The following is a 24,710-nucleotide window of genomic DNA, read 5'->3' as shown; positions in this document are numbered from 1 at the left end:
GACTGTTCGTGGTGACATGGCAAAGGAGTTGCTGGGTCGTGCTTGACCGAGGCAAGTTTTGTTTATTTGCAACCATGATTAATGCTTAATGATGCTCACGATGACATGCTTAGTCTAAACAAGATTAAGCCTGTTACAATCCGGATATTTCCACACCTAAAACGTCATATAATTGTACTGCACTAGCTACGTCATTATTATGCTGAGTAAAGTGTGTGCCGCTTGCTCGGCACAATGCAAGTTGATCCCAAACCTAATCCTGTAGCTGGGACACTTGTGGTCTAGTTTTGTGAACCTATCCTTAAATCCTGGACACTTGTGGTCTAAATTAGGAACACTCTAACCCTGAATGGTGGACACACATTGCGGAAAAACCCCTTTCCCTGCTGGACCAGAACAAGAATCTGGGAAGCACACTCTAGGATCTAGCAGGTTGCTGCACATTTATGTACTGTACGTGTGCACTACAACAGACACAAGAACGTCAGCAATGCCACCGTGGTACATGCATAGGCATACTCGGTCGGTAATCTTTAGCTTTAGCTGTTGTCAAAACTGCACATGTTGGAATGAACGTCACAACTCACAAACTATGTCGACGAGGCGTCCATCAAAGATGAGTGTAAACAAGGCGAGTTATCCTCCAGTTCAATTCAAAAACGTGTGTCAATTTTTCCTTGCACCAAAGGTGTGGAAATTAAAGCTAGGCACAAAATGTATAGAGAGAGAGATTTTTTTCTTTTTAAGAATCCCATTGGTAAGATATGATGAATCATGAAAACTAACGAATTTGCAAAAGCCATAAATATATTCGATACGATCAATAATACATATAGGGTACTATTGGCAATGAATGGGATGGGGCATGTGAACTTGTGGTAAGAGCTGGTGGAGGGGATTCACTTGGGAATACTCATTCCCTTGTTTGTCTTTTGGAGGAAATTAACAGGGAGTTTAAGTGAGACTTTATATCCTTTGTTTGGCGTGGGGGTTTAGAGGTGAAAATTCCCCTTGTGTGGTAGGTGCACATTTTTTATTTGAATGTTTGAGCATTACAAATAATTTAGCAAATTACTAAAATCTGTCATATGTAACGTTCCTTTATTTCCTTGGTATAAAAAAAAATCTTGACTCACAAATTTTGTGCATGCATCCACACATGATGCTAATTGTTTTTAAATTTTTTTTGCTACATGTTTAGTTTTCAAACTTTAAGGATCATTTGGATTGAAATGAATAGAACGTGTTCACGCCTGCTAACACGTGTACGTTACACTCAGCTAGCAGGTGTTAGCTAGGCTCGACCATATGAAATATAGTATTCATCAATTCGGATAAGAGGGTACAAACAATTAGAGTTATGCTTACATTGTAGGGTGCAATATCGTTGTATCTATTTTTTTATCTTAGAAAATCTCTTGTATAAATTAAAAAGATAGAAATGAATGATTATTTGAGTATAAGGATATATGATTTTTTGAGTATAAGGATGTATGTATAGATCCACTAAATGCAATAAACATATAGTGGTAGAAACAGAAAAAATCCACAAGTTTTTAAAAATACAATTAGCATTATTTTACCATAGCAATGCACGGGCATTTTGCTAGTTATATATTAAGTCATGATTAATAATGTAAATGCATTTATCTTCTACTTTTTAAAAAACAAATTCTCACCCTCCCCATGGGAATTGATTGGTGGGCATTTCTCGTCCCATTAAAACTTCCAGGCCCACTAAACAAATAATAGAATTTTAATCTCTCGCATCTAAACTCTTTTTCCCACCCACCAATTACATCCAACCAAACAAGCCGATAGTACATAGATATATAATTATACGTCAAGAAGATGAGGCAGTGGAGGAATTGCGTATACAATATATTACGATGTGTATGCGTATAAGTTTAGCCGGCGCTAGCATTCACATATGCATGCTCCTCAGCCTACGTTGATACATGTACATTCGTACATACACACAGGACGGAAACACGAAAAGAAAGGGAATTAACAAGCAGGCGACTTTAAACAGAGCGTCAAATAATTAAGTTGCCAAAACCGAGTAGACACTTCATCCACGGTCGCTCACGAGCGAGCGGTCCGCGCGATAAGCTTATTTGGCGCCGCCGGTCTTACTCGGAGCCTGGGGGCTTGTAGGCGATGAACATGACGCACTGCACCTGCTTGATGTTGTCGAAGCCGATGATACGGATGTAACAGTCGGGGTAGGCCTTCTTGCACTCCTCGAACTCAGCGTACACCTGGGTGGCCTCGGTGCAGCCGAACATGGGCAGCTTCCACATGGTCCAGTAGCGCCCGTCGTAGTAACAGGGAGACGTGCTGTTCTCACGATAGACGAACCCGATCTTGCTGAACTCGAGGCAGGGAATCCAGTTCTTCCGGATCAGGTAGTCGATCTGCTTTAGGACCTCGTCCGTGGAGAGAGGTGGCAGGTAGGAGAGGGTCTCGAACTTCTTGTTGCCCTCCGCCGGCCACACCTGAGCAATTAACAATACCCATGCATCAGTTCCTGACTTCCTACTACTCAGTTGCATTTAACTCAGATCGATTGTCGAGCTGTTTATTCGGTCGTGCATGCTCTGTATGTACTCTGTTTCTCTCTACTTAACGAAAAACATGCTATTGCGCGTCTTAAAAAAAAGATCGATCGATTGTTACCTGCATGCACCTGATCCTTCCGCCGTTGCTGACGTTGCCGAAGCCGGAGCTGCTGGAGCGGCGGCTGACGGGGAGTCTGGCGGTGGACTTGAGCCCCTGGAATGGAGCGACGGAGGTGGCGGCGGCCATCGCGGTGGGGGCCATGGCTTACTAGAGACCAAGCTAGCGAATAAAACTGAAGCCTCAGTAGCTTGAGTTGAGGCTTGTGGCAAGGGGCACATATAACCAAACCAGAGGGGATGTCAGGATATGGCAGGAGTGGCTGCTGTTGGACAGTCCAAACGTTTGTGGCTAGCTCATGCGGCGTCAGCTGCTCTGTCGTCGTCTGATGCACCTTTGCTGTATACGGGATGCAGGCGCCAACCAATTAATGAGAGGAGAGGAGCTGGTGGTCCACAGGCGAGAGATGATTTGCCTCCATCCAACCTCATACGAACCAGACAGTCCCGGTCAGGTACAATACAAACGGCAACAAAGCATCTGCGTATGAGCGTATCCTGTGAAAGGCATATGCAAAGAGTACGTGCACACGAGTCCATGTCGATGCAAGGGAAAGACAAGACAACCAATCGGCTTATTTGTGCCTTCCAACAGTTTTGGAGTTTGCAAACCAAGCTTCGGACATTCCAACGTTCGATGTTGGAAGCGAATACATCCAATCTGTGGTTTTCAGTAATAAATATTTGGCAGGGCAAATTTGTTGGACCGGACGAATTTGAACCGCAGAGACAACACGTGAAATATATGCAAACACTAACAAAAACGCAGCTCTCATATAAAAACGAATATCGTGCATTTGCAAAACTTATTCAAGTAAAAGGCTAGCTATTAAGTCAAGAAAATGTATGCAATAATATGCATCAGACCACCCAAACCATACTTTCACTGGATTTTATTATGAAAAATTACTGGTCCAAAATAAATCCAAAACGAAATACAACAGGAAACTGGGTGAAATTGTAGGCTTCCTGGTTTTAGAGCCTGCCCCGCTTTCAAAAATAGCACACAAAATTTACAAGAAAGCAAACATACGCCCTGTACATGCTTGCATGGTAAACGAAACCTTTACAAATTTCTGGTTATATACATGTTGATGATCTCAGAAGAAATGTACACGCCAGAAAATTTTTTCCTTCACTTCCAGTAACTCATATACAACATCCACGAACCTTGACGGGCTGCATGCCCCAATTGATGCCAGCATGTCCCATACTTGGCATATGTGGATCAGATGATATTTGAAAGACCAGTTGGCAATAGCCCGCTTGCCGCATGCGACATGTACCATCAATCATTACCACTGGTCTTTCATGCCTTGTCCTCAATAATCCAGCTAGTCATTGTACCCTTGATTTCACATACAATCAGTGATGAAAGAAGACAGTGCAACCATAGCAACGGAAATGGATCAACTCAACTGTTGCAACGCCAGAAAGGGTCACCTGGTTCAGTTGAAGTTTCTAGCTAAGAGATCGTGAGAATAAACAAGTAGACTAATTTCCAAAAACAAACGTACCTAGCAAACTGGTAAGCCAACCATGCAACGGCAAGTTCAAAGCTGAAGGCACAAATGGACCACAGCCACAGCCATTCTTCTTGTTGAATGCATAGATAATGCAGAATAAGATGCCAGTGTGAACCGGCAAGCTCCATGATATTGGTAGTGCAGGTGAATTTTCTGTAACCAAGATAGTAAGTTGGAGATTTAGAGCAGGTAATTTTAGAAACAAACTGAATTCTGTAGACAGAGAAGAGTTAAAACCATGGCCTCGGCAAGGCACGTTGGAACTTGCTCAACCTGCTTACAGAAACATCATCTTGGCCCTTACATGTCATGAAAAGTCTGCTTCCATGGAGTTTAGTCCAAGTGGTATTCAACATTGCATCAACGAGGCTCAGGATAGAAGGGTTCTAGAGAACCCCAAGTTTTTCCAACCTTAATTTTTGCGCGCAAAGGTACTGAAACAAAAGCAAGCAGCAATTCCATTTTAGCTTGGTTTTGAAGAACTGAAACAAGCCCAACCATCTAAATTCAGATTAAAAGTGATACCCAAGAGTGAAGCTGCTTCCTCCATACATATCTGTAATAGCCTTCCAGCCTGTGCTACCATACATGGATCAACTTCCAATACCAATTCATCATGCACCTACAAAGAAAAAAAGTACTTATATACATCCACATTTAAAAGCCAAACAGAAAAAAAAAATCAAGGAAAATCAATATCATTTCAGTGTCATAAAATACCTGCAAAATTAGGTGACACTTCCCACCGATTTCTGAAAAGTTCCTCGTAACTTCATCAGTTGAATCATCTTCCTTCATTCTGTTGGTAATTAACGAATGAACTCTAATCATAGCCACCTTGATAATATCAGCAGCAGAACCCTGGAAACAAGTGCATATTAATCATATATTCAACAAGATGAAGCATCTAAAACATGTGAGAATGCTCTTATTACCTGGCAAATAGAATTTACTGCTTGTCTCTGTGCTTTAGCTTTCTCTTTGCCATTGCCAGCCATTATTTTTGTAAGAAAACGTCGCCGGCCCATCAAGGTCTCCACATATCTGAAAAGTGATAATAAATAGAAAATTACTTTGATGCATTACCTGGGAATAGGGTCCCATCAAGGTCCCATACTCTATTGCTCTCCACATCTAACAAGCCCATACTCTATTCAGACCCGACGGGGGCGGGGGCAGGTCCGGAATTCCCCCCGCGGGTCTCGGGTTTGGGGACCCGACACATGGCAGGTGCGGGGGCGTGTTTATACTCCTCCCCCCCCCCCCCCCCCCCCCGCGGGTGACCCACGGGGCCCCGAAGTATACAATTCGGCCCAAAAACTAGCCTAGCCCAACAACAACCACCCTAGGTATATAACTCCAAGTCTTAGTGCGTCTTCCACTCTCCCCGTCTCCCCTCTCCCAGCCACCCCTCTCCCAGCTAGTGCGCCGCCAGCGCCCCCGCGCACGCCACCGGTCGCCCCCGCCGCCGCCCGTGCGCACCGCTGGCCACCCAAGCCCCTCGCCGCCGCCCGCGCCCCCGACCCCGAGCGCCGCCGGCCACCTGTGCACCTCGCCACCGCCCGCGCCCCTTGCCTTCGACCCCGAGCGCCGCCAGCCGCCCGTGCCCCTCGCCACCACTCGCACCCCTCGCCCCCGACCCCGACCTCGAGCGCCGCCCGCACCCCCGACTGCCACCCAAGAGCGCTCCGACGCCCGCGCCCCTCACCCCCGACCCCGAGCGCCGTCGGCCGCCCGAGAGCGCCCCGCCGCCAGCACCCCTCGCCCCCGACCCCGAGCGCCGTCGGCCGCCCGAGAGCATCCCGCCGCCCGCGCCTCTCGGCAGCTTAACCCCCTTGCCCGCGACGGCGGCGGCGCAGACCCCACAGCCACGGGCGGCAGCCAGCAGCGCCGAGGGGGCAGTACCGGGGGCAGGGAGCCCAGCGGGCGGGGCGGCCCCCGCAACACAGCAGCACGGCCCCCACGGGCCAACGGCTCGGGTGTCGAGGGACCCGCCGGGTTTCAGGCACCCGCGGGTTTCGAGGTTGGGGCAGGATTTCCACCCGAATAGGGTTTCGGGTTCAGGGCGGGTTTACTATTTGGGTTTCAGGGGTGGGTCCGCGGAAGCTTCACCCGGCTCCAACCCGCCCCATTGCCATCCCTACCTGGGAAGGCTGTATCAGTCAGTTTCCCTTGTGGGTAATATTTAGCCTTTAGAAGTCTAGCACATAGGCTGTCTGGGTAGTAGATCAACCTCCATGCCTGTCTTGCCAAAAGTGCCTGATTGAATAAATTCAGGTCACGGAATCCCATTCCCCCTGCCCATTTTGGCATTATCATGTCCTCCCATGAACACCACTGCACCTTGCTTCTTCCATTTGACGCACCCCACCAATATTTCCTGATAAGCCTCATATTTGCGTAGGAGGCAATTTAAAAACTCCCACTATATAATGGTAGTGCTTGGGCCACCCATTTTATTTGAACTTCTTTTGCAGCTTGTGATACATTCTTGTCGCTCCAGTCAGCCATTCACTTCCCAAAACGAGCACTCAATGGTTGGAACTGATCACGCTTCATTGTCCCCTCCGGCGTAGGAAGTCCAAGATATTTGGTCTCAAAAGCTTCCTGTTGCAACTGTAGCACGCCACGAACCTCCGCTCGGGCATCTTGGGGACAACCAGTACCAAACATTATGGAGCACTTATCTGGGTTGATCAATTGGCCTGTACTTCGAGCATAGTCAGATAACACTTCTCTAATGATATTGGCCTGCTGGGAATCTCCTTTGAAAAAACAAGAGGCTATCATCAGCAAGCAACAGATGGGTAATAAGCGGTGCTTGCCGACAAATACTCAGAGCTCGAAGGTTACCATTGGCGAACTGTTTACTGAGCAGTGTGGACAAACCATCAGCAAGCAAAAGGTTGCATTTGTTGCTCTGATCAGAAAGATTGCAGGTGCTCAGAGCTTCACGAAAATGTTGCATTTGTTTCTCTGATCTTGGGGAGACAGAAAGATGTTCATAGCCCCACATTGCTTCATTGAAATCACCTATAACCAACCAGCGTAAATTGGATAATTTCTTCAACCGTTGGAGCAGTTCCCACATATGTTTCCTGTCTTGTACCCGTGGTTCACCATATACACATGTCAGTTGCCATTTTGGTCCGTCGGCATGCTCCTGGACTTCTACATCAATATATCTCTCTGTACATTTTCTTAACCAAACCTGTACAGATTCATGCCAAAATAGAGCCAAGCCACCACTTAGACCATCACTGTCGACACCCACATAATTCTTCAAGCCTAGTTTCCATCTCAAATAATTCAACTTTACACTGCACTGTTGTGTTTCACACAAGAACACGATTTTTGGGTTATGCTTCTGTACTAGGCCAGCAAGATCACGAGTTGTGCGAGAGTTCCCTATCCCACGGCAGTTCCAACTTATAGCATTCATAGCTTCTTAGTGGCACATGGGATATGCATAGCAGATATGGCGAGAGTCTAAAGAAACAGATTTACAGCAAAGGAAATTACCATGTGGTTGGAAGATTATGCTTCCAAGAGATCTTCCTATGCTCCCCAGAGCTTCGCATGGGCACTAAGCATCTTAGCCAAACGTCAAACCCTTTGGTTGCAGGTCAGCCACAAAGTGAAACAGCTTGAGTGCAGATCAGCCAAATCGTCGAACACCTTGACTGCAGCTAAGAGCACCCGAATCGCACGCGCAAAGAAGGCAACGTCGCGGGAGGTCGCGGAAGCAGGAGGGGCACACACACCTCAACGACGACGGCAGAGGTATGGAGCTCGACAGAAAACAAAAGGAGAAAGGGGGTAACTCTGGTGGTGGCAGCCGGCAAGGTCAAGGAGAGCACACCGCGTACCACGGCAGGGAAGGAGGTTGAGCTCTGGAAGTTTGAGGTAGAAAAATAGCACAAGGATGGGCGAACAGGGAAGGGCCAGCAACGGAGAGGTCTTTTGCTGGAGATGGAAGGGCGCCGGCGATGGAGTACGGCGGTGCTAGGGTAGGGCGGTCATCCGACCAACAAGAGAATAAAAAACTGGAATACTATACAGCAGCTCACATATTATTTTGTTAGATAATACATGTTCAGCTGTCAAAAAGTAATATCTGGAGCAACATTTTTTTTTGTAGACCTAATTCTACACTAGCATCAAAGGGATGATACTATATATAAAATGACTATGAACAGAAATTGCTACCAGGTAGACTAACCCTTTTTGGCGACAAGATGCCACAGCTTCATGTAGCCATGAGGAAACACCAGGAAAATATCTCTTAAAGCTTTGAATTTTCTGTGCAGCTTCCTCTGTGCTACACTCAAGTTGTTCTGCAAGCGAGTTTGCACCCATTCCATAAAGGATGCCGTATATGAATCTTTTAGTGTTCTCTCTCTCTTTAGAAGAGATCAAGGCCTCTTCTTTGCCAACCCACCTTGAAGCGATCATAGTAAAAACATCACCATCAGGTTTACTTAGAAGCTCAATCAACATAGGATCTTTAGAAAAGTGAGCCATTAAACGCAGCTCAATTTGTGAGTAATCAGCAGTTACCAACAACCAGTTCTCCTACAAAATGAAAATAGATCATGACATTATCTAAAGGACTGTTATAAGAAAAACATATTCAACTATCCTAATTACAGAGAAAACTTATTCAATAAGTACATAAAAGCCAAATGAACAAAACCTGAGTGGGAATGAAAAATTCACGGGCATTAATTTGATGATGATCAACCTCTGACACGCTTGAGTATTCTTTATCAGTTTTCCCTGTGTTGAATTCCACCACGTGCTCAACACACTACAAAATAACAGGGTAAGTCAGTCGGTAATTTATCATAGTGAAATCCAAACATAACACACAAAGGATCTACTAAAATTAAATAACCTGGAGATTTGGCTCCTCCATGGATAAACGGCCAGTGGCAGTTGATGTCTGAAGCCAATTTCCATGGATGATGTACCTTTGTGATTGAGTGCACAACTGAGCACGTGAACAAATGGAACCCAAAGTGCCATTCAACAATTTTGCCAATGTTCTGTGTTCCTTAATTATTGGGATAATTGGGTGTTGGTCCCTGAGCAAAGAGAAGAATTGAAAGTTTTTATTAAAAATGAACAAATTAAACTGCTCCTAATTAACTGGGTTAAACGATAGAAGCTTAAAGAGAGCATGCTGTCCAGATTGATAAGGATTTTTTTTAAGTAAACAACAAAGCCAAGGCAATTCTAAATAAATCAAGGAAAGTCAAGGGCCAAGTGAAACAAAAATAGTGCCATATATTTCAAAACAGATGTAAAGCCTCCCTGGCAAGGTCGCTGTAGTGTTGTCTTGCTACAGATATTCAGAGTGTACATATTAGGGACATAGACGACAGCCTATAAACTGAAAATAAGGTAAACAATTACATCTTCCTGTATTTTATGCATTTTGCATAATCTTTTTCAACTCATGTACCAAAATGAAGTGAACCAGATAATCAATAGGTAACAAAACTGACAAACACTTTCTAGGTAAAGTTCATTTGCACCATAGCCATCCCCATGGAATACGAGGCCAGAGGGATGGGGGGAGTAGGAAGGTAAGGTAGAACTTCCCCTCCCTTTGGTACAGTAGCTTAGGTTAACTTATATATAGCACACAGTGCTTTTCCAAATAAAAAAAATCTTATGTGAACATGTATTAAAATTATTGCACAAAGTCACTTAATGCGACTCCAAAAAACAGAAAAAGTGTGCCTATTTGCACAGTAATTGTCTTAACGCATGTCCAGAAGACAACATTAAGGATCAAACTCATGTTTCATACTAATATCACTGCCCACAAGCACTTTCCTAGCTTTCATTAAGACAACATAATAACATATCTCAAATCTTAGTCTGTTTAGATGACCTGGTTATTAAAACTTTCTGTGTGGTAACTGCTTCCTGTGGGTGTGAGTGGGGGTGTGTGTTTGGGAGGGGATACTTGTGACCCCTTCTTTATATTATTTTCTATCTTCTTAATGAAACGAAACACAGGTCTCCTGCATTTTTAGAAAAGAATATATATACCGTAACTCACACAAATTACCACTGGACCATCACTAACTCTAGACACACTCACACACAGGACATACCGGCACGTACATTTTATAGTAGAAAAATATATGGCAAAATAGTATAAAGTTCTTGCAGCAAATAATGTCCTGTCGTAAAATAATACACAAGTATCTCCAAAAGAACCAAAAAAGACATCTGACATCAGAACTACCAACTGGAAAGAATGAGAATACCTTAGATGGTCTAGAGACTGCTTGTCAGTGCTAGGATGCAGCTTCCCTTTCTCACAACCTTTTGGAACTGGCAATTTTAAGTGTGTGTATAGAATGTCTGCAATATCAGCAGTTGCATTTAGAGAGAAACTCTTGCCAGCTAATCTGTAAGCTTCTTTCTCTAGTTCCTTCAGCTTTTTTATTATAATATGCCTCGCACGGAGACAAGCATCCATGTCAGCACCAATTCCCCAAAGTTCCATATCAGCAAGAACGTTTACCTATCAAAATGAATGCATAAAAGAAATTAAAGCATAATATGAGCAACAATCTTGTATTCCAGTCACAAAAGGGTGCCATTTTGGATATCAACACAAATGCTAATATGCTAGTTTGACCGCTGATTTCTAGTATAAAACATATGCAAAATATAGCAAAGTAACAATGTTTTGAAACTATCTTTCAAAAAGAATATAGCTACAGCATTTTCAAATGTTCAATCAAAGTATTCAAAAATATGTTTGCCGGTCAAAGTTTAAATGAGTTAACAGCACACAACCCAAAATGACACTGTCTGACTGGAGGAAGTACTCCCTCCGTTTATCTTTATAAGGCGCGATATGACTTGACATGGTCTCCCAAATTACACTTTGACCGTTTATTTATCTTATCTTATATTATTTATGGTTATAAACTTATGATCATTGGAGAGTACATTTGATTACGAATCTAACCATTTCAAGTTTATGTTATAAAAATTAAAAAATGTTAGCTAAATTAATGGTCAAAGATTGTAAAGTTAGAATGTTGATATGCGTGTGCGCCTTACAAACAAAAAACGGAGGGAGTATTAGGCAAGGATAAGAGTTATACCAATGGGCCCTCGATTGTGTGAACCAAATCATAGAGATTTTGAGAAACAAGTAATTTATTCAGAACAGTATACAAAGCCTTAGTCTGTGCAGCACGTCTACAACAGCCATTGTGTGCTGCTTTGTGCATCTGATTTCTCCATCTTCCATCCCGATTTGCAGCAGAAGCACCTTCACTATGAAGTCGTCTTTTGACTAACTGTTTATCACAAAAGGGTGAAAATACATAAGTACTACATTGTCAGAAATAGCTTGATTTCAAAATTAACTACCATGTATTGCCAAGATCAGAAGAAATTGACAGCAAAGATAGTGCTGCAAAGAACACACACATAGCCCAGGATGCTCAAATAAGAACACACACGTACACAGTAGTGCTGCAATTGCTTGCTGCATTTTCTGATTTCTTTCCTACTTGTACACAGCCATAGGCTACTGCAAAGGATGAGATATTCTCCTAATTACTGCAGGCACAAAAGCCCTAATTGTCTATTATTCTCCTTAACTGCTAGTTGAAAATTTACTAACTAAAGGACTCTGCACCTAGACACTTTGAACCTGGACAGGTACAGCACACACAGGATTATTTCCAACAGAACTCAGCCTAAAAGGATTAGATTGAAGAGAATGCATCAGCAATGAAAAGCTAAAGGTACTGCAGAGCACAACATATGATTTACCTTCTCAAGATTTGGCACTGTTCTGCTTTCTTCATCGGGCCAAAGAACCCATGCCACGAGGCATATGTCCAATCCACTATAAACAGAGATTGGTGATAGCAACACATACGAGTTGTCAAGTACTTCAATATTTTCCAACACTTTATGGTCAAGATGAAACCTTGCAAGCCGTTGGCAAGAGATATAAGCTGATTTAAGTGCCTGAATCTGGACCTTCAAGTTCCATGTCATTTTCTTGACACTCTTCTGTTGCATAATGTCAGCTATTTTTTTCCATCTTCTCTGAAAATTACCCCACATTTCGCTCGAATCTTTGGCACCTGTAGTGACTAGATCTTTTGGGAAATTGCAGTAATATATGGGAGAATTTTCCCAACAGACAGCCAACCCAAAAACTTCGAAAAGGTTTGAAGATGGTTTCATTGCTTTCTTGATAAAATGGACATCGAAGCAAAATTCACTAACAGCAGACCATTGATCAAGAAAACAGTCAAATCCCCCTAGGAAGTTATATGCATTTACAGGACCTTTGTCAGCCAAATTTGTACTACTCGATCCAGCAATAAAATCTGTTGACAAAGGTGATGCTGCTTCCTGTGTAGTAATTTTTGCATTGTTAGCTAGGTTCTCTTTCATTTGAATGGAAGAACCAGGGTGTTCCTCTCTTAGACTGTATGTAGAAATCCTTGGAGCAGCATAATCAGAGGAGTTATTTTTATTTTTATCATCTCCAGCATTGATCCCTAAAGCTACCTTATTGCTCCTAGCTTGATCTCCACAAGGAGAAACCACTGTATCTCGCATTGGGGAGTCCTCAATAGCTGGGAGTGAAGGTGCAGTGAACTGAGGAACTTCTACACCAAGTGACTTGAAAGCTGAGAATGCTGCTACTCTAGCAGCTTCTGCCTCCTCAAGGACAATCTTGCGAGCTCCGTTTTTTATCTTCTTGGCTATACCAAATTGCATTCGTCGTAAACCAGAATCATCTAGTCAATTGAACAGATTTCAATTAGAGCAAGCTTAAAAACAAACAAGAAATAGGCTAAGTAACTGTATACCAAAAAAGTCTTACTGAACACATCCAGAAGCAAATGAATTAGATCCTAAGTAAATAAGTACGTCAAAAAGCATGACAAGGAAAGCATGAATAAAAAGTGTACCTTGCCCAGACCAATTAGAAGATTCAAATAGAGCTTTTGCAATTTCAGGAATAGATGCTTCAGCAATGGCAACAGGGGTACGCAGACCAGACTTATACAAAGCCCTTGCACGTGAGCCCTATTTCATTGTTTACATAAACATAAGTAAGAAAATAAGATGTGGCAACCCTTGGATAACTCATATATACATGATAATGGAACCACACCTTGACAAATGGTATTGATGTAAGTTCAGCAATCTCTGCCCTAACTCCAAAAGAGACACGATTTTGGAACTTCGCAACAAGACCTTCCAAATCACTCCAACCAAGTCTCTGACAAAATGCAGAAACCATTGAAGCAAACCTTCCAGCATTTTCCTGTAGTGCCTGAATCATACCTCTGGCAACCTTAAATGCCTCGCAAACATCAGCAACAGGAACCTCCTAAAAGAAAATTAAATGAGAACAGTTAATATTTCAAGGAGAAAAGATGGAAACACATAGAACACTGAAAACATGGAAATAATAACAAAGACAAGACCTAAAGGCTACATTAAAGAATGCACATCCATTATAACTTACAGGACATAATCTTTCTGCTTGTGCAGAACACAAAAGAAACGAAATCAGATACTCCCTTCGTTTCAAATTGTAGGTCGTTTAGGCTTTTCTAAATCCATAGATATAATTATGCATCTAAACATACACTAAATCTAAGTGCATAGCAAAAAATATGCACCTAGAGAAGTCAAAACGACCTACAATTTGGGACGGAGGGAGTATATCTCAACTGGGACATTAGAAAGTAATAAAATGGTCCACCAATCAATTACATTGATATGGATGGCATATGCAGAAATTAATGTTCAAGAAAGTAGGATAAACCACTGGTCTTATTGTTTGTTATGATAGGAGAAAAATAAGAAAAAGAAACAAAAGAACAGATGTGGTTCAAAATAACAAAGAAGATCCTACCAGATAATGAAGGGAAGGTAACAATGTAAGACGGGTAAACATCATGAATCACATGTTTATAACTATACATATTTTTTCACGTACAGGTCCCAAGGGCCTGGGCTGTGGGCTAGCCTTGCCCCTCATGGATAGCAAAGTTAGTTAGATTAGACTAGTTTAGTTTGTTGGTTTGGATCCGTGCTTTGGGCAGCTCCAGCGTCCAAATCGAACACAACCGAAAAGGTACAGCCACAGAGGATTAGTTCGATTTTAACTGAATCGAACAGAACTGCTGCAACATGTGCAGGACCCATATAATACACAATTTCTTCCTCCTGCGCTGCAAGTTGCAGCCTTGAACGGCAACGCTGCTGCTGAATCAGCCTGCTTTCGACACAAGGAATCTTTTACCTGTGTTCGACTTCTGCAGTGTATAAATCGAACCAAACTTGATCTCTCTTCTCCCATGGTTTGATTTCCATGCACACTGGAGCTGCTCTTAGAGGTTATGTTAGATTAGTTTGTTAGGAGGCCACTTCGTGGACTTATTTCTTAGATGGTACCTGAGCTATAAAGGCAACCAATTGTGATAGGAGTTAGCAGGCAAGAAATATATCAAGAGTTCTTATCTCCCTCTATCCAAGCCATTGTGGTGAGGCTGTCACCTATGGTGAAGTCACACTTCTTGGGTTCAGGGCCACCCAGATCAAGATTCGTAACAGTTATGGTGATGGAAACCATCTTCCCATTGGCATTCGTTCACTAGATGCATCCTACCCACCATCCTCTCAGCATTTCAAGGCGGGTGGATGAGATAAAAGATAAGTAGGAGTAATTGTAGAGAGATAAAGCGGAGACGGGTAAAGGCAGAAGACAAATGAAAGCATGTTAGCTGTCACAGATATTAGAATTCTAAAACTTGTGACATTTTAACGGGGTTACTTTACAAAAGTAGAGTTTGCCAGTGGGTCTCCCTATGTCAATATAAAACATGACCTAATATTTCAAGTTGCCATCTATACAATGCGATAACATTCAACTTCTGTTTCTCCGCCAAATAGTTTTTTCAATTTGCAAATTAGGCTTTCTACCTACCTTAAGCACTATGCATTGATTCAGGACTAACACAAATGTCAAATTTGAGTAATTGCAAACAAGCAGATAAAGCTGACAAGTAGTTATTAGAAGATACCTGAGCAAGCCTCGATAACATCAAAGCCACATAAAAGCGTTTAGAAACTCTAAGTGTCTGCTCATTAATAAGAGAATTTCCACCAGCTTGTGGAGTCTTGTTGCGTAAACCGGTGTTTCCCTGAGGCATTCCACGAACAGGCATTGCCGCCCCATGAGCCATGTGCATCAAGAACGGTTCAATTACTCCAACTCGATTGCCCACTGACTGCATTCAGATGTACCAACAACAAAAACAGAAATTTAAGAGAGAGAGAGAGAGAGAGAGAGAGAGAGAGAGAGAGAGAGATTGTGTATTCTGTGAATTGAAATTGCACAACGTTTTGATTTTTGAACCAACAAAGTTGAGAAATACACAATTATATACATTTTATGACACTGCAATGGCAACACCATCCACAAAAGTTCAATGTTTGCAATTGTTCTCCAAACGACATGGTATCATGTCAGCTGTTCCCTTTTTTTTGTTGGGCCAAAGAACACATTGAGATTCTGAAAACTAAGAAAAACAGTTTAAGTCCTAAAAGAACTTATGATCCAGATCAATTTACATATGAAGTAGCAAACTGCAACCAGGTATAATGCAAAGGAGTCCAATTAAAATATTTTAGTCAGATTCATAGTTGCATGACAATACCAAAACAGATTTCGCACTTTCTGATTTTGACTGATCACTTTCTTAATTCATTTTTGTTCATGTTTAGTTCAACATAAGGGTTCTTTTCACAATTTTCTAATCAAAACAGATAGACCTTGCATACCTGCTCAAGAGAAGAAAGTTGCATGAATCTCTCATAATATAATTCCCAATCAGGTTCAAGATCTACATTTATGGGCGTGACCAAGTAAACCAAATGCAAATCAGATGCCAGAACAAAGCCTTCTCTTGCCCTCGAAAGATCATCAAGCACAACCTACAGGTAGAAACAGCAACATGCAAGATTATAAAAATGCAAGAAATAAATAAAAAAGGAAAGATTAAGTAAGCTACCAGTGATTCCTCAGGATTGAGTGAACTTCCAAAAGCTGCTCTACCAAGGGGTGTAGAGGAGTATATTTTCGTCTCATTGTTCCACTCAAGAAACCTTTTATGGCATAACCAACGAAGGGAGTCTTGAGCTGACTTCACGACATCGTCAAAAGGTTTGGTGGAGTTAAGCAGCGTACACCGCACATATCGATTAATATCATTTGCAGTTTGCACAATTCCACCAGCAACAACCTCCATAATTGCATGAGTCATTCCATTTTTATCTTCAGAGAGACAGGACTCCAAGGGAGGGCAATTGCTTCTAATAATACCTGTAATCCTCTTGACCTCTTCAGGCTTGCATACAAGTATCTGCATGGATTTGTCAAATATTAGACAAAAGACAGAATATTTTGAATATAAAGATAAAAAAATGAAAACAAAACTAGTGAACTATGAGAACCATTCTCTAAGTACAATAAAATGCAACAAAGATCTTGTAGCTTACACTTTCTCCTTTTGTGTCTATTCCAGTTCGACCAGCACGACCAGACATCTGTCTGTAGCGAGTCCCATCAATAAAATCACGACCTATCTTAGGTTGCCTAAATATAACCCGTCTAGCAGGCAAGTTAACACCAGCAGCTAATGTTGAAGTGGCAGTCAGCACACGAACAAGGCCTTTACGGTAGCATGATTCCACAATCTCCCTTTCCTCAACCTGTCAGCATAACAGGCTATAAAACTCATTGAATCAAACAGAACAGGTCACAGATAATGAACTCAATGATCTGGCCAGCATTATTGTCAAGTAGATAAAGTAGCCCTGAAATAGCACTCAAAAATCTAGAACCATTGATGATTATGTAAATTGAAAAGCCTAACATTGTTGTGTGTGTATGGTGGGTGGGGAGTGGTTGATAGTTCCTCCAGACAGCCTCACCCAGTTGTGGTTAGGTTAAAATGGAATCGCTTTCACAGTTAGTACTATACACTCCGCGAAGAAAAGAACATTGTTGATATTTTGTGTATTTTTATTTTACGAAGATAGAAATGGCAACTTCCATACCGTAAGACCAGCATGATGGTATGCAACACCAAAAGGAAGGGTTTCTTCCAATACAGGATCCAATCCAGAAGGGCACCTCCTCAAGGCATCAATAGCTGATGCAGCATCTGAAAATTCTGAACTAACATCACTTGGTCCAACAGAGGTTATTTTCAAGAACTTGGCAACATGTCTTGCAGTTGACTCACAGCCTTTACGGCTGGAGCAAAACAAAAGCACAGAATGACCCTGAAGAACAACCTGGAAAAAAAACAAGTAGATCATTTGATTCCTACACATAATCAACTTGGAAAGTGTGGTGGGAAACAGAAAAACTGAGACCTGCAGAGTACATATCAAATTTACCTCGTTGCACATTTCAACAATATGATCTGGATCCTTGCCACCAAGGTCAGCTACTTTTGGAAGGACACGAACAACGTTCATGGCTTTATCAAATATTTGATTACCAACTTTGATAAATTCCTCCAGTGGAACTGGTCGAAAGTCAGTTTGGTAAAGAGCAGCCTATGATTACAAAACAGCACAAGATAAACATCAATTACAAAAGTTTGAGTTTATGATGAGGTATACTAACATTTTAGTATGGAAAATATAATAGACATTTGACTAGACATCATTCATTTTACCCAAACAGATCAAAAGTTTTTTTCCTCAGAGACTAGGTCATGCATGATTGGAAATTGAAAAGAAAATAGTTGTGCAAAAGAAGACAACAGAGAGAAGACAGCGCCATGGCTTTACGAGAGGTGAATACCGAACCCTTTGAGGTGGTACTCACACAACTTGTGAGCACCCAAGTTCCAGCCTAGGTGGGCAGCCTCTGAACTGGAGGCTCTACCAAGCTAGCTATTGAGGATTTAGGTTTTCTTCAGTAATAACTCTGGTTTATTGCCCATAATCTGCAATAGGTAGCCTTTTTCGTCTAGTTAACTGAGCTATTTTAAGTTGTACAGAAACTTGGAGTCAAGTTGATTCGTTTCCAGATCAAAGACCAATCAAATGATACAGCATGATTCAAATCTTTTGCCATTTGACCAGCACACAACAATTATGCACTGTCACATGATAGCAAGATATTCATGTTAGGCTACAGAATTGAAAGAAGATGGTGGCATTATAATGCCTTAAAAATGATGACAGAATTTACAATTGGAATTTTAAAGTTCGATTGCTCACATATATCAGAATAAGCACATTCACCCCTGAACTAATTACTTTGTCATCACTCATCAGATCTTAGCTAAATAATACAGGAAACTTTACTTTTTCTTCAAAAATGGTAAATGAAGTACAACACTAAGTTGAATCTCTGTGGGGTTAGTAATGTTCTTTCTACCACATATTACAGCATCGCTTAAATAAGTATAAATAAAATTAAGAACATAACAAAGACAATGAATATCTTACTTGAAGCCAATCAGCCACAGCAGCAACGTTGGGCATAGTAGCACTCATACCAATTATCTGCAATCCATGAGTTGACATCTTCCCACTGCTAGAGCCTGAGGTTTCTCCACTAGATGACTCTGAGTTCCCTTCACCAGCAGCATATCGAAGCTTTGTCAGCATCAACTCTAAAAGGTACCCTCTGTGTTGGTCACCAACCTATAATGCAATTGCATAATAGAAGACACCTTAGCAAGTTTAAATTATTACATACTGCTCAACAGAGGAAGTCAAAGTAGAAAGGAAAAAGGAACCAACCCAGGGACATTGGGGTAAGGTAAACAAAAACAGGTAAAGATGCATCATTATGTGCTCCTTAGGTAAGGGCTGGAGGGTCAGGGATTGTCATACTGTCATAGAGCTTTAGCCTCGAATGGACAGCTGGGAGGCTGTAGCTCATGGGCCCTAGGTACAGGTAAAGCTCTGAGGGAAGCTCAGAGGAAAGAAAAAAGCATGCTTCCTGTTTGACTTGCATGTGTTAAGACTTAAGCATGCCGCCATTAATTCATCCAGAGCCAGGATACCTGGTTCTTTTCTTTATTCTTTCTTGTTTAATGGCTATTGCCAAGGATAACAAACCTTCTTATTTACAAATTGCTCTTAATAATTATGATCTAACAATATGTCAATATGAAAACTCAGCTAACAGGTAAAGTAACACATAAGATTAGATAAGATGGTTAGCACCAAGGACTCCAAGCCTTGAACAAAAAAGTTACCCAAAAATGTAAACAGCAATGCAGTAGCGTAGAAGTACATCACTTTGGACTAAATTAATTGGAAGCATGATCTATACCTTATTATCTCACTTTTCAATTAGTTATCTATAATAATACCTCTATTATTTGTAGAGCTTGACTGCTAGTATGTTATGATTGTACATATACAGCTGTACATTAGTTCAATTGCGCAGAGATCCCAGAAACACCTATACAGACTTTTGCAGTGCTCCATCTGTTTCACAATTCAAATCCACACTGACCAAGGAACTAAAAGTTAATAAAATCAGGCCAATACATACACTAATTAAATGGCAATAATGTCATGTACAGTATTAAAGGAAGGGGAAGAATAGAAATATTACAATAGTTGTGTAAGTTTTCTCAATGCTGCCACAAACTTATACTGTGAGATGGCAGTTCCCAAGACAATGGGCTTACAATGCAAAACAGATTGAATATGAATAACCATGGAAGTAATAAAAAGTGGGAAAGCGAAGAGAGGATTTCCTGAGAGGCACTTTGGCTTTAAATAAGCTTACCATATGAAGTTCATCTATTACAATTACACCAAGTTCAGAGAGGCGGCCATCCTCCAACAACTTGTTTACCAAAGAGTTTGCCTTCTCTATGGTACATACAGCAACTGCAGTATCCTTAGGAAGTGATCCTCCCCCCTGGTTTCCATAGAAGCTACGGACATGCCTACCCAGTGGTTCAAGAAGTTGTTCAAGATGTTCAGCCTGTAAAAGTAAATGAATAGTCAAGCACAAGTAAGTTTCAAAACATCAGAGAGCTGTAAATATCTGAAAACCTTTTCAGCGCATATCGACACATAGGGAAGGACAAGAATTGCCATATTCCCACTTGACAGTATCCGCCTCAACATCAGAACTTCAGCAACAAAACTTTTACCAGCACTGCAATATAAGAACAAAAAAGATATACATGAGACTAAACCAAGCTTTTTTTTTCCAAGTTAGGATAGAAATATGGGAGAAAGTAGTGGACAACTGAGATAGTGAAGCGTCCAGGTATGCCCAAGTATGAAAAGGCATGCAAGATCTGCAAGTACCTTGTGGATGCACAATACACAAGATTCCTTTTCTCCAAGACACCGTCGACAAGTAAACACTCAACCTGCAATGGACATGGGAACATACAACATAGTCCAAAGGACAATCAATACAATCAAAGATTCGCAAACAAGGATTATATTTAAAGAAAAGAATAATATTGTCTTTCAACATAACATACTTGATTACTTATTTATTTACCTGATACTTAATGAAAAAAGATGGGGGACTATACTAAACATATTAAGAATATGTATTTCAGTTGGGTTCACAGAATTTAGCTACCAACATATTCTTTTGGTTCAATCAAAGCAGTCAAACCATATACCAACTCACTGAAATAAAGGTGAGTGACAGTTGTGACTTATGTCTAACAAGAGTGTGCCACCACAAGTACACAACAACAACAACATAGCCTTTCAGTCCCAAGCAAGTTGGGGTAGGCAAAAACATGCCGCACAGGGGCTTCGAACCAATGTCCACACGCTAGAAAGGAAGAGGCTTAACCACTGCACTACAGCTGAACTTGCGTGCCACAACAAGTACCAAAACAAAAAAAAAGGCATGTTTGAATGTCCATTGGACTTTCACGGTCTATGGCTTGGAAGTTTTAATCCAGACAATGCTTTCACAAGTAAGCAATCTGGATTTGACCATGCCTGATACGCATCGTCAATCCTGGCGATGCAGCCCAATCCAGCCTGAACATCACAGCCCTAGTAACCAATCTGTGGCCGCAAAGGTCAATGTAGCAATCCAAGCACATGGCGACACAAGTATCACTGTTGAAAATCAATGACCTCAGACCACGCCATGGCGCTCCTGATAGAGTCATAGGCGGCCCATGGTTTCAGCTGCGGTGTTGAGGTCTATGGTGGCAGCACGCTAGGCTTCATTGAGCTTTACGGCAGCAGCACTGGGCTGCGTCAAGCTCTACATCAGCTGCACTGGGCATCAATTGCTAGTTCGCTACAGGGGAAGTGGCATTCATGCTCTTTAGGACAGCATGGTTGTTGTCATTCAGGAACTGACTATGCAGCCACCAGCGAGGCTGAGCTCACCGTTCCGCCTTGGACCCCGTCGGCACTCGACATTGTCTTGTGTGGTTGCACAGGATCCCCCAACCCTCCCTTCTCTTTCCTGGCCCCTAGTAGGCAGCAGCATCATGTCCATCGAACAGACCAGAGGATGATGAAAACCCTCCCTTCTCTTCCCTGGCCCCTAGGGGGCAGCAGCATCATGCCCATCAAACAGACCAGAGGATGATGGGAACAGAGCAAAAGAAGAGGAGATTGGACATTTGGATGAACTTTTGACTTTTCACTTTTGGATTGGATTTTCAGCAATCTAAATTGGATTGGGTGGACATGGACTTTGGATTTGTTTTATATCGGATTAGGATTTCCATCCATTCCCACCTCTACTTGCAATGTAAATGGCAACATGGATTTGAGGGGTGTTGGCAGTGGGATCACTGATTCCCTGCTTTGTTTGGTTGCACAAGGTGTAAAGATATTGATTACCAGTGTACTGTTTAGTCCATCTTGGAATACATCCTGCAGACTCCCCCAAAGACAGAAACTTTGGTAGGAGGCGAAGCAAATCCCTACTAACATATCAGCAGAGACAAGGCCTTGAGGGAATATGATGAATAACATGAATTGTATCGCATCACAGTGGACTGGAAGGGGTATCGGGTTTCTACTGGCCGGTATCAGATTACATGGGACTCGTTGTCTCATTTACAGTCAGCGGTGAATGAAACAAGATTTAACGGAATCAATTAAAGCTGTAATCAGGTTATGTTACAGATGGCCAAGCCAAACACTATCTTAGTACGAGTTTGGATGTGACGTGTATGATACAAGTCCTAAAGATGTTTAGGAGCAAAAACAATTGGCGAGCCTACTAGTAGAGAGGGTAGCAGTGGTTTGTTTAATAGCTGCCTGGAAAAATTTTCTAAGATTACACAACTTACACGGGAGAAAAATGGTCAGGAAAAAGAAAGCTACCTACCAGGGATCAAAACGATAATTAGCGCAAAGAAACCTAACCTGCCAAGGATACAGCTCTGAAATGCCTTTTTTCATGTATACAGCACAAAGCTCTGGAGGGAGCCAACTTGATAGCTTTGAGTGGTCCTTCAGAGGAACAGAGCTAGTAGGTGTGCTAGCTTCCACTTCTTGAGAAACAAATTTACTCTTGGAATCTTTCTTAGGCTTGCAACCATTTGAATATGCAGCAAGTGATTTCTTTTGATGAGAATCTTTGTCACCCTCTTGGATTGAATGAAGCTTCCCTTCAGTTGTCGACTTGAATACACCCTGACATTGGATCATAGCTGCAGAATCAGAATCCGTCTGCAAATCAAGAACACCTGTCTTCATCTCATTTCCAGGATCTATGAGATTTTCTTTTCTCTGAAGGCCACTTTCTTTCAATTGAACATGGTTTGTTTGTACATTACCAGCTTCATTGCTGCCTTTCTCTTCACATTTCGAACCTGAAACTTGGATGTCATCCACATGAAAGAAGTCCAGGTGCTTCACAGGCAAAGGAGAGCTGTCTATATGCTGACTGTTTGCTACCAGTAAGTCAACTTTGTTTGACAATTTCTCCATTTGATGTGTATCAGTGCTGCCTACTGTATTTTGACAGGCAAGCTCATCCTTTCCTGATCTAGGAAGAGTCTTAGAGGATACTGCTACTGCGCAAGATGACTTATCCTCTGCTGCATCAAACTCAGGCCTTCCACGGACCTTGTCAGCCCGGGCAGATATCCCATCAGCTAACTCAATTGCTGCATTCCAGAACTCCTCCCCAGGTGAAGTAAGGGAATTCCTTGATACAGATTTTGGGGTTTCCCCAGGGGCTAAAGAAAATCCAACTTTGCAATGCTGTGTGGTATTTGGGGTAAAGCTACATCTTTGCAATGCTGAAAACCCCATACAACTCACCTTTACCCCCTCAACTGATTCCTGAGATAAAAGGGCACAATAAAATTCCAAGGGAAAAAAAAGAAAGGTTTCCACTTTGCAGATTTGACTTGTTCTGGTATAAACAAACCTCCACAGCCTCCGAGCCAACATGGTGATTGATGCATTGCTTCTTGAAGGCCACATTATCATCTGATTCCTGCAAAGAACCAAACTATGAGTTGAAGCTCATGAATCACCTTTCATACAATGCTGCCCGGATTGGAGGAATCGTGTATCTTGGCCCAACCTTTAGAGCTTCCAAGCCACCGCAGTGAACAATGCACTGCTTCTTGGCAGAGGCATTGTCACAAGGAACCAAGAACGACTGGCTCGCACTCCGCCTCTGCTTCTTCTCTAACTGCTCGCCGTACCCAGAGTCATCCCTCATAGGGGGAATAGCACTGCAACAACAAGATTACATCCGTAATTTGCAAAAGAACAGTTCTTGGCAGTTGGCACCAGCACAAGATTTCCCCCTCCCGTTTCGCACACGAATGGCTCACCTGCAGCAATGGGACAGGAAGTCCGTCGTGAATCTCTTGAGCTCCAAATCGGCCCCATCACCCGCCGCCGTAGCGGAGGAGGCGACATCGAAGTCCATCGCGGCCGAGAGGCTCCGCCTTGCGCCCGCGTCCCCGCCCCTCGGCGAGCCCGCGGGGGCAGCCGAGGCCGCCACCGTGGCACGGGTGGAAGGCGACCGGACGAGGTACCCCTCCAGGGACCCTTTGGCGCCACCGGGGCTCCCATGCTGCGACCCGAGTCGCGGCGGGTCGTCCTTGCGAGAAGAGGGCCTCCGCTTCTTGGCCGGGAAGAACTGCGGAGGGGGCAGATCGCGGGGAGGAGTTAGGGCTCGGAGGCATGGAGGGGAATGCGGCCATGAGCAAGGGTTAGGGTTTTACCTGGTCGATTTGGGGGCGAGAGGAGCCCGACGCCATTGCGAGAGGCGAAGGGGAAGGAAGGTATTCAGAATTCAGTTTCGTTTGAAATGGGCGGAGGAGTGGGGAGGGGAACACAATTCTTCGCTCGCCAGGCCGGCGTTCACGTTTGAATACCGGGGACCGGACGGAAAGGGATTGCTCTATTATACAGCTCGCGCGATGTCGGGCTGTCCGCTGTCCTGCCCGTCTGCCCGATGCTATTTTCA

The 24,710-nt window shown here is 42.7% G+C and overlaps 2 protein-coding genes across 5 annotated transcripts; both read right to left on the bottom strand.

Moving 5' to 3' along the window:
• Nucleotides 1-1,860: 1,860 nt before the first annotated feature.
• LOC117850089 (ribulose bisphosphate carboxylase small subunit, chloroplastic) lies at nt 1,861-2,880 on the bottom strand. The gene is made up of 2 exons (XM_034731881.2): nt 2,680-2,880; nt 1,861-2,498 (listed from the first exon to the last, which is right to left on the bottom strand). Exons 1-2 carry the CDS (start codon nt 2,821-2,823, stop codon nt 2,133-2,135), a joined length of 510 nt encoding a protein of 169 aa, XP_034587772.1. The 5' UTR covers nt 2,824-2,880; the 3' UTR covers nt 1,861-2,132.
• Nucleotides 2,881-3,556: 676 nt separating this feature from the next.
• On the bottom strand, nt 3,557-24,625 carry LOC117850087 (helicase and polymerase-containing protein TEBICHI). 4 transcript variants are annotated; one of them, XM_034731877.2, is made up of 29 exons: nt 24,466-24,625; nt 24,070-24,380; nt 23,814-23,967; nt 23,655-23,723; nt 22,643-23,566; nt 20,588-20,652; nt 20,327-20,432; nt 20,055-20,255; nt 18,755-18,952; nt 17,690-17,851; nt 17,345-17,584; nt 16,784-16,996; nt 16,297-16,647; nt 16,067-16,219; nt 15,307-15,513; nt 13,386-13,604; nt 13,180-13,297; nt 12,020-13,005; nt 11,341-11,538; nt 10,489-10,748; nt 9,102-9,291; nt 8,901-9,014; nt 8,427-8,779; nt 5,140-5,248; nt 4,925-5,065; nt 4,730-4,826; nt 4,442-4,638; nt 4,196-4,357; nt 3,557-4,121 (listed from the first exon to the last, which is right to left on the bottom strand). In XM_034731877.2, exons 1-27 carry the CDS (start codon nt 24,499-24,501, stop codon nt 4,565-4,567), a joined length of 6,249 nt encoding a protein of 2,082 aa, XP_034587768.1. In that variant the 5' UTR covers nt 24,502-24,625; the 3' UTR covers nt 3,557-4,121; nt 4,196-4,357; nt 4,442-4,564. The 4 variants fall into 4 exon arrangements, with proteins under 4 accessions (XP_034587768.1, XP_034587767.1, XP_034587770.1 ...); XM_034731876.2 differs by having other exon boundaries at nt 4,478-4,638; XM_034731879.2 differs by having other exon boundaries at nt 3,557-4,096; nt 4,478-4,638.
• Between the last annotated feature and the right edge of the window lie 85 nt (nt 24,626-24,710).

Source organism: Setaria viridis, chromosome 3 (genome assembly GCF_005286985.2).
Source record: "Setaria viridis chromosome 3, Setaria_viridis_v4.0, whole genome shotgun sequence".
Classification (NCBI taxonomy): domain Eukaryota; kingdom Viridiplantae; phylum Streptophyta; class Magnoliopsida; order Poales; family Poaceae; genus Setaria; species Setaria viridis.
Note: the sequence above shows the minus strand (reverse complement) of the source record. Positions and strands in the feature narration are given on the sequence as shown.

What these genes read in the sequence shown, in the direction of transcription:
- LOC117850089 (XM_034731881.2), bottom strand. Translation starts at nt 2,823, where the DNA reads ATGGCCCCCACCGCGATGGCCGCCGCCACCTCCGTCGCTCCATTCCAG. An exon ending in GAAGGATCAGGTGCATGCAG is followed by an intron (nt 2,499 to 2,679) that starts GTAACAATCGAT and finishes TTAATTGCTCAG; the next exon opens with GTGTGGCCGGCGGAGGGCAA.
- LOC117850087 (XM_034731877.2), bottom strand. Translation starts at nt 24,501, where the DNA reads ATGGCGTCGGGCTCCTCTCGCCCCCAAATCGACCAG. An exon ending in CAGTGCCAAATCTTGAGAAG is followed by an intron (nt 11,539 to 12,019) that starts GTAAATCATATG and finishes TGTGATAAACAG; the next exon opens with TTAGTCAAAAGACGACTTCA. An exon ending in AATTTTTCATTCCCACTCAG is followed by an intron (nt 8,780 to 8,900) that starts GTTTTGTTCATT and finishes TTCATTTTGTAG; the next exon opens with GAGAACTGGTTGTTGGTAAC.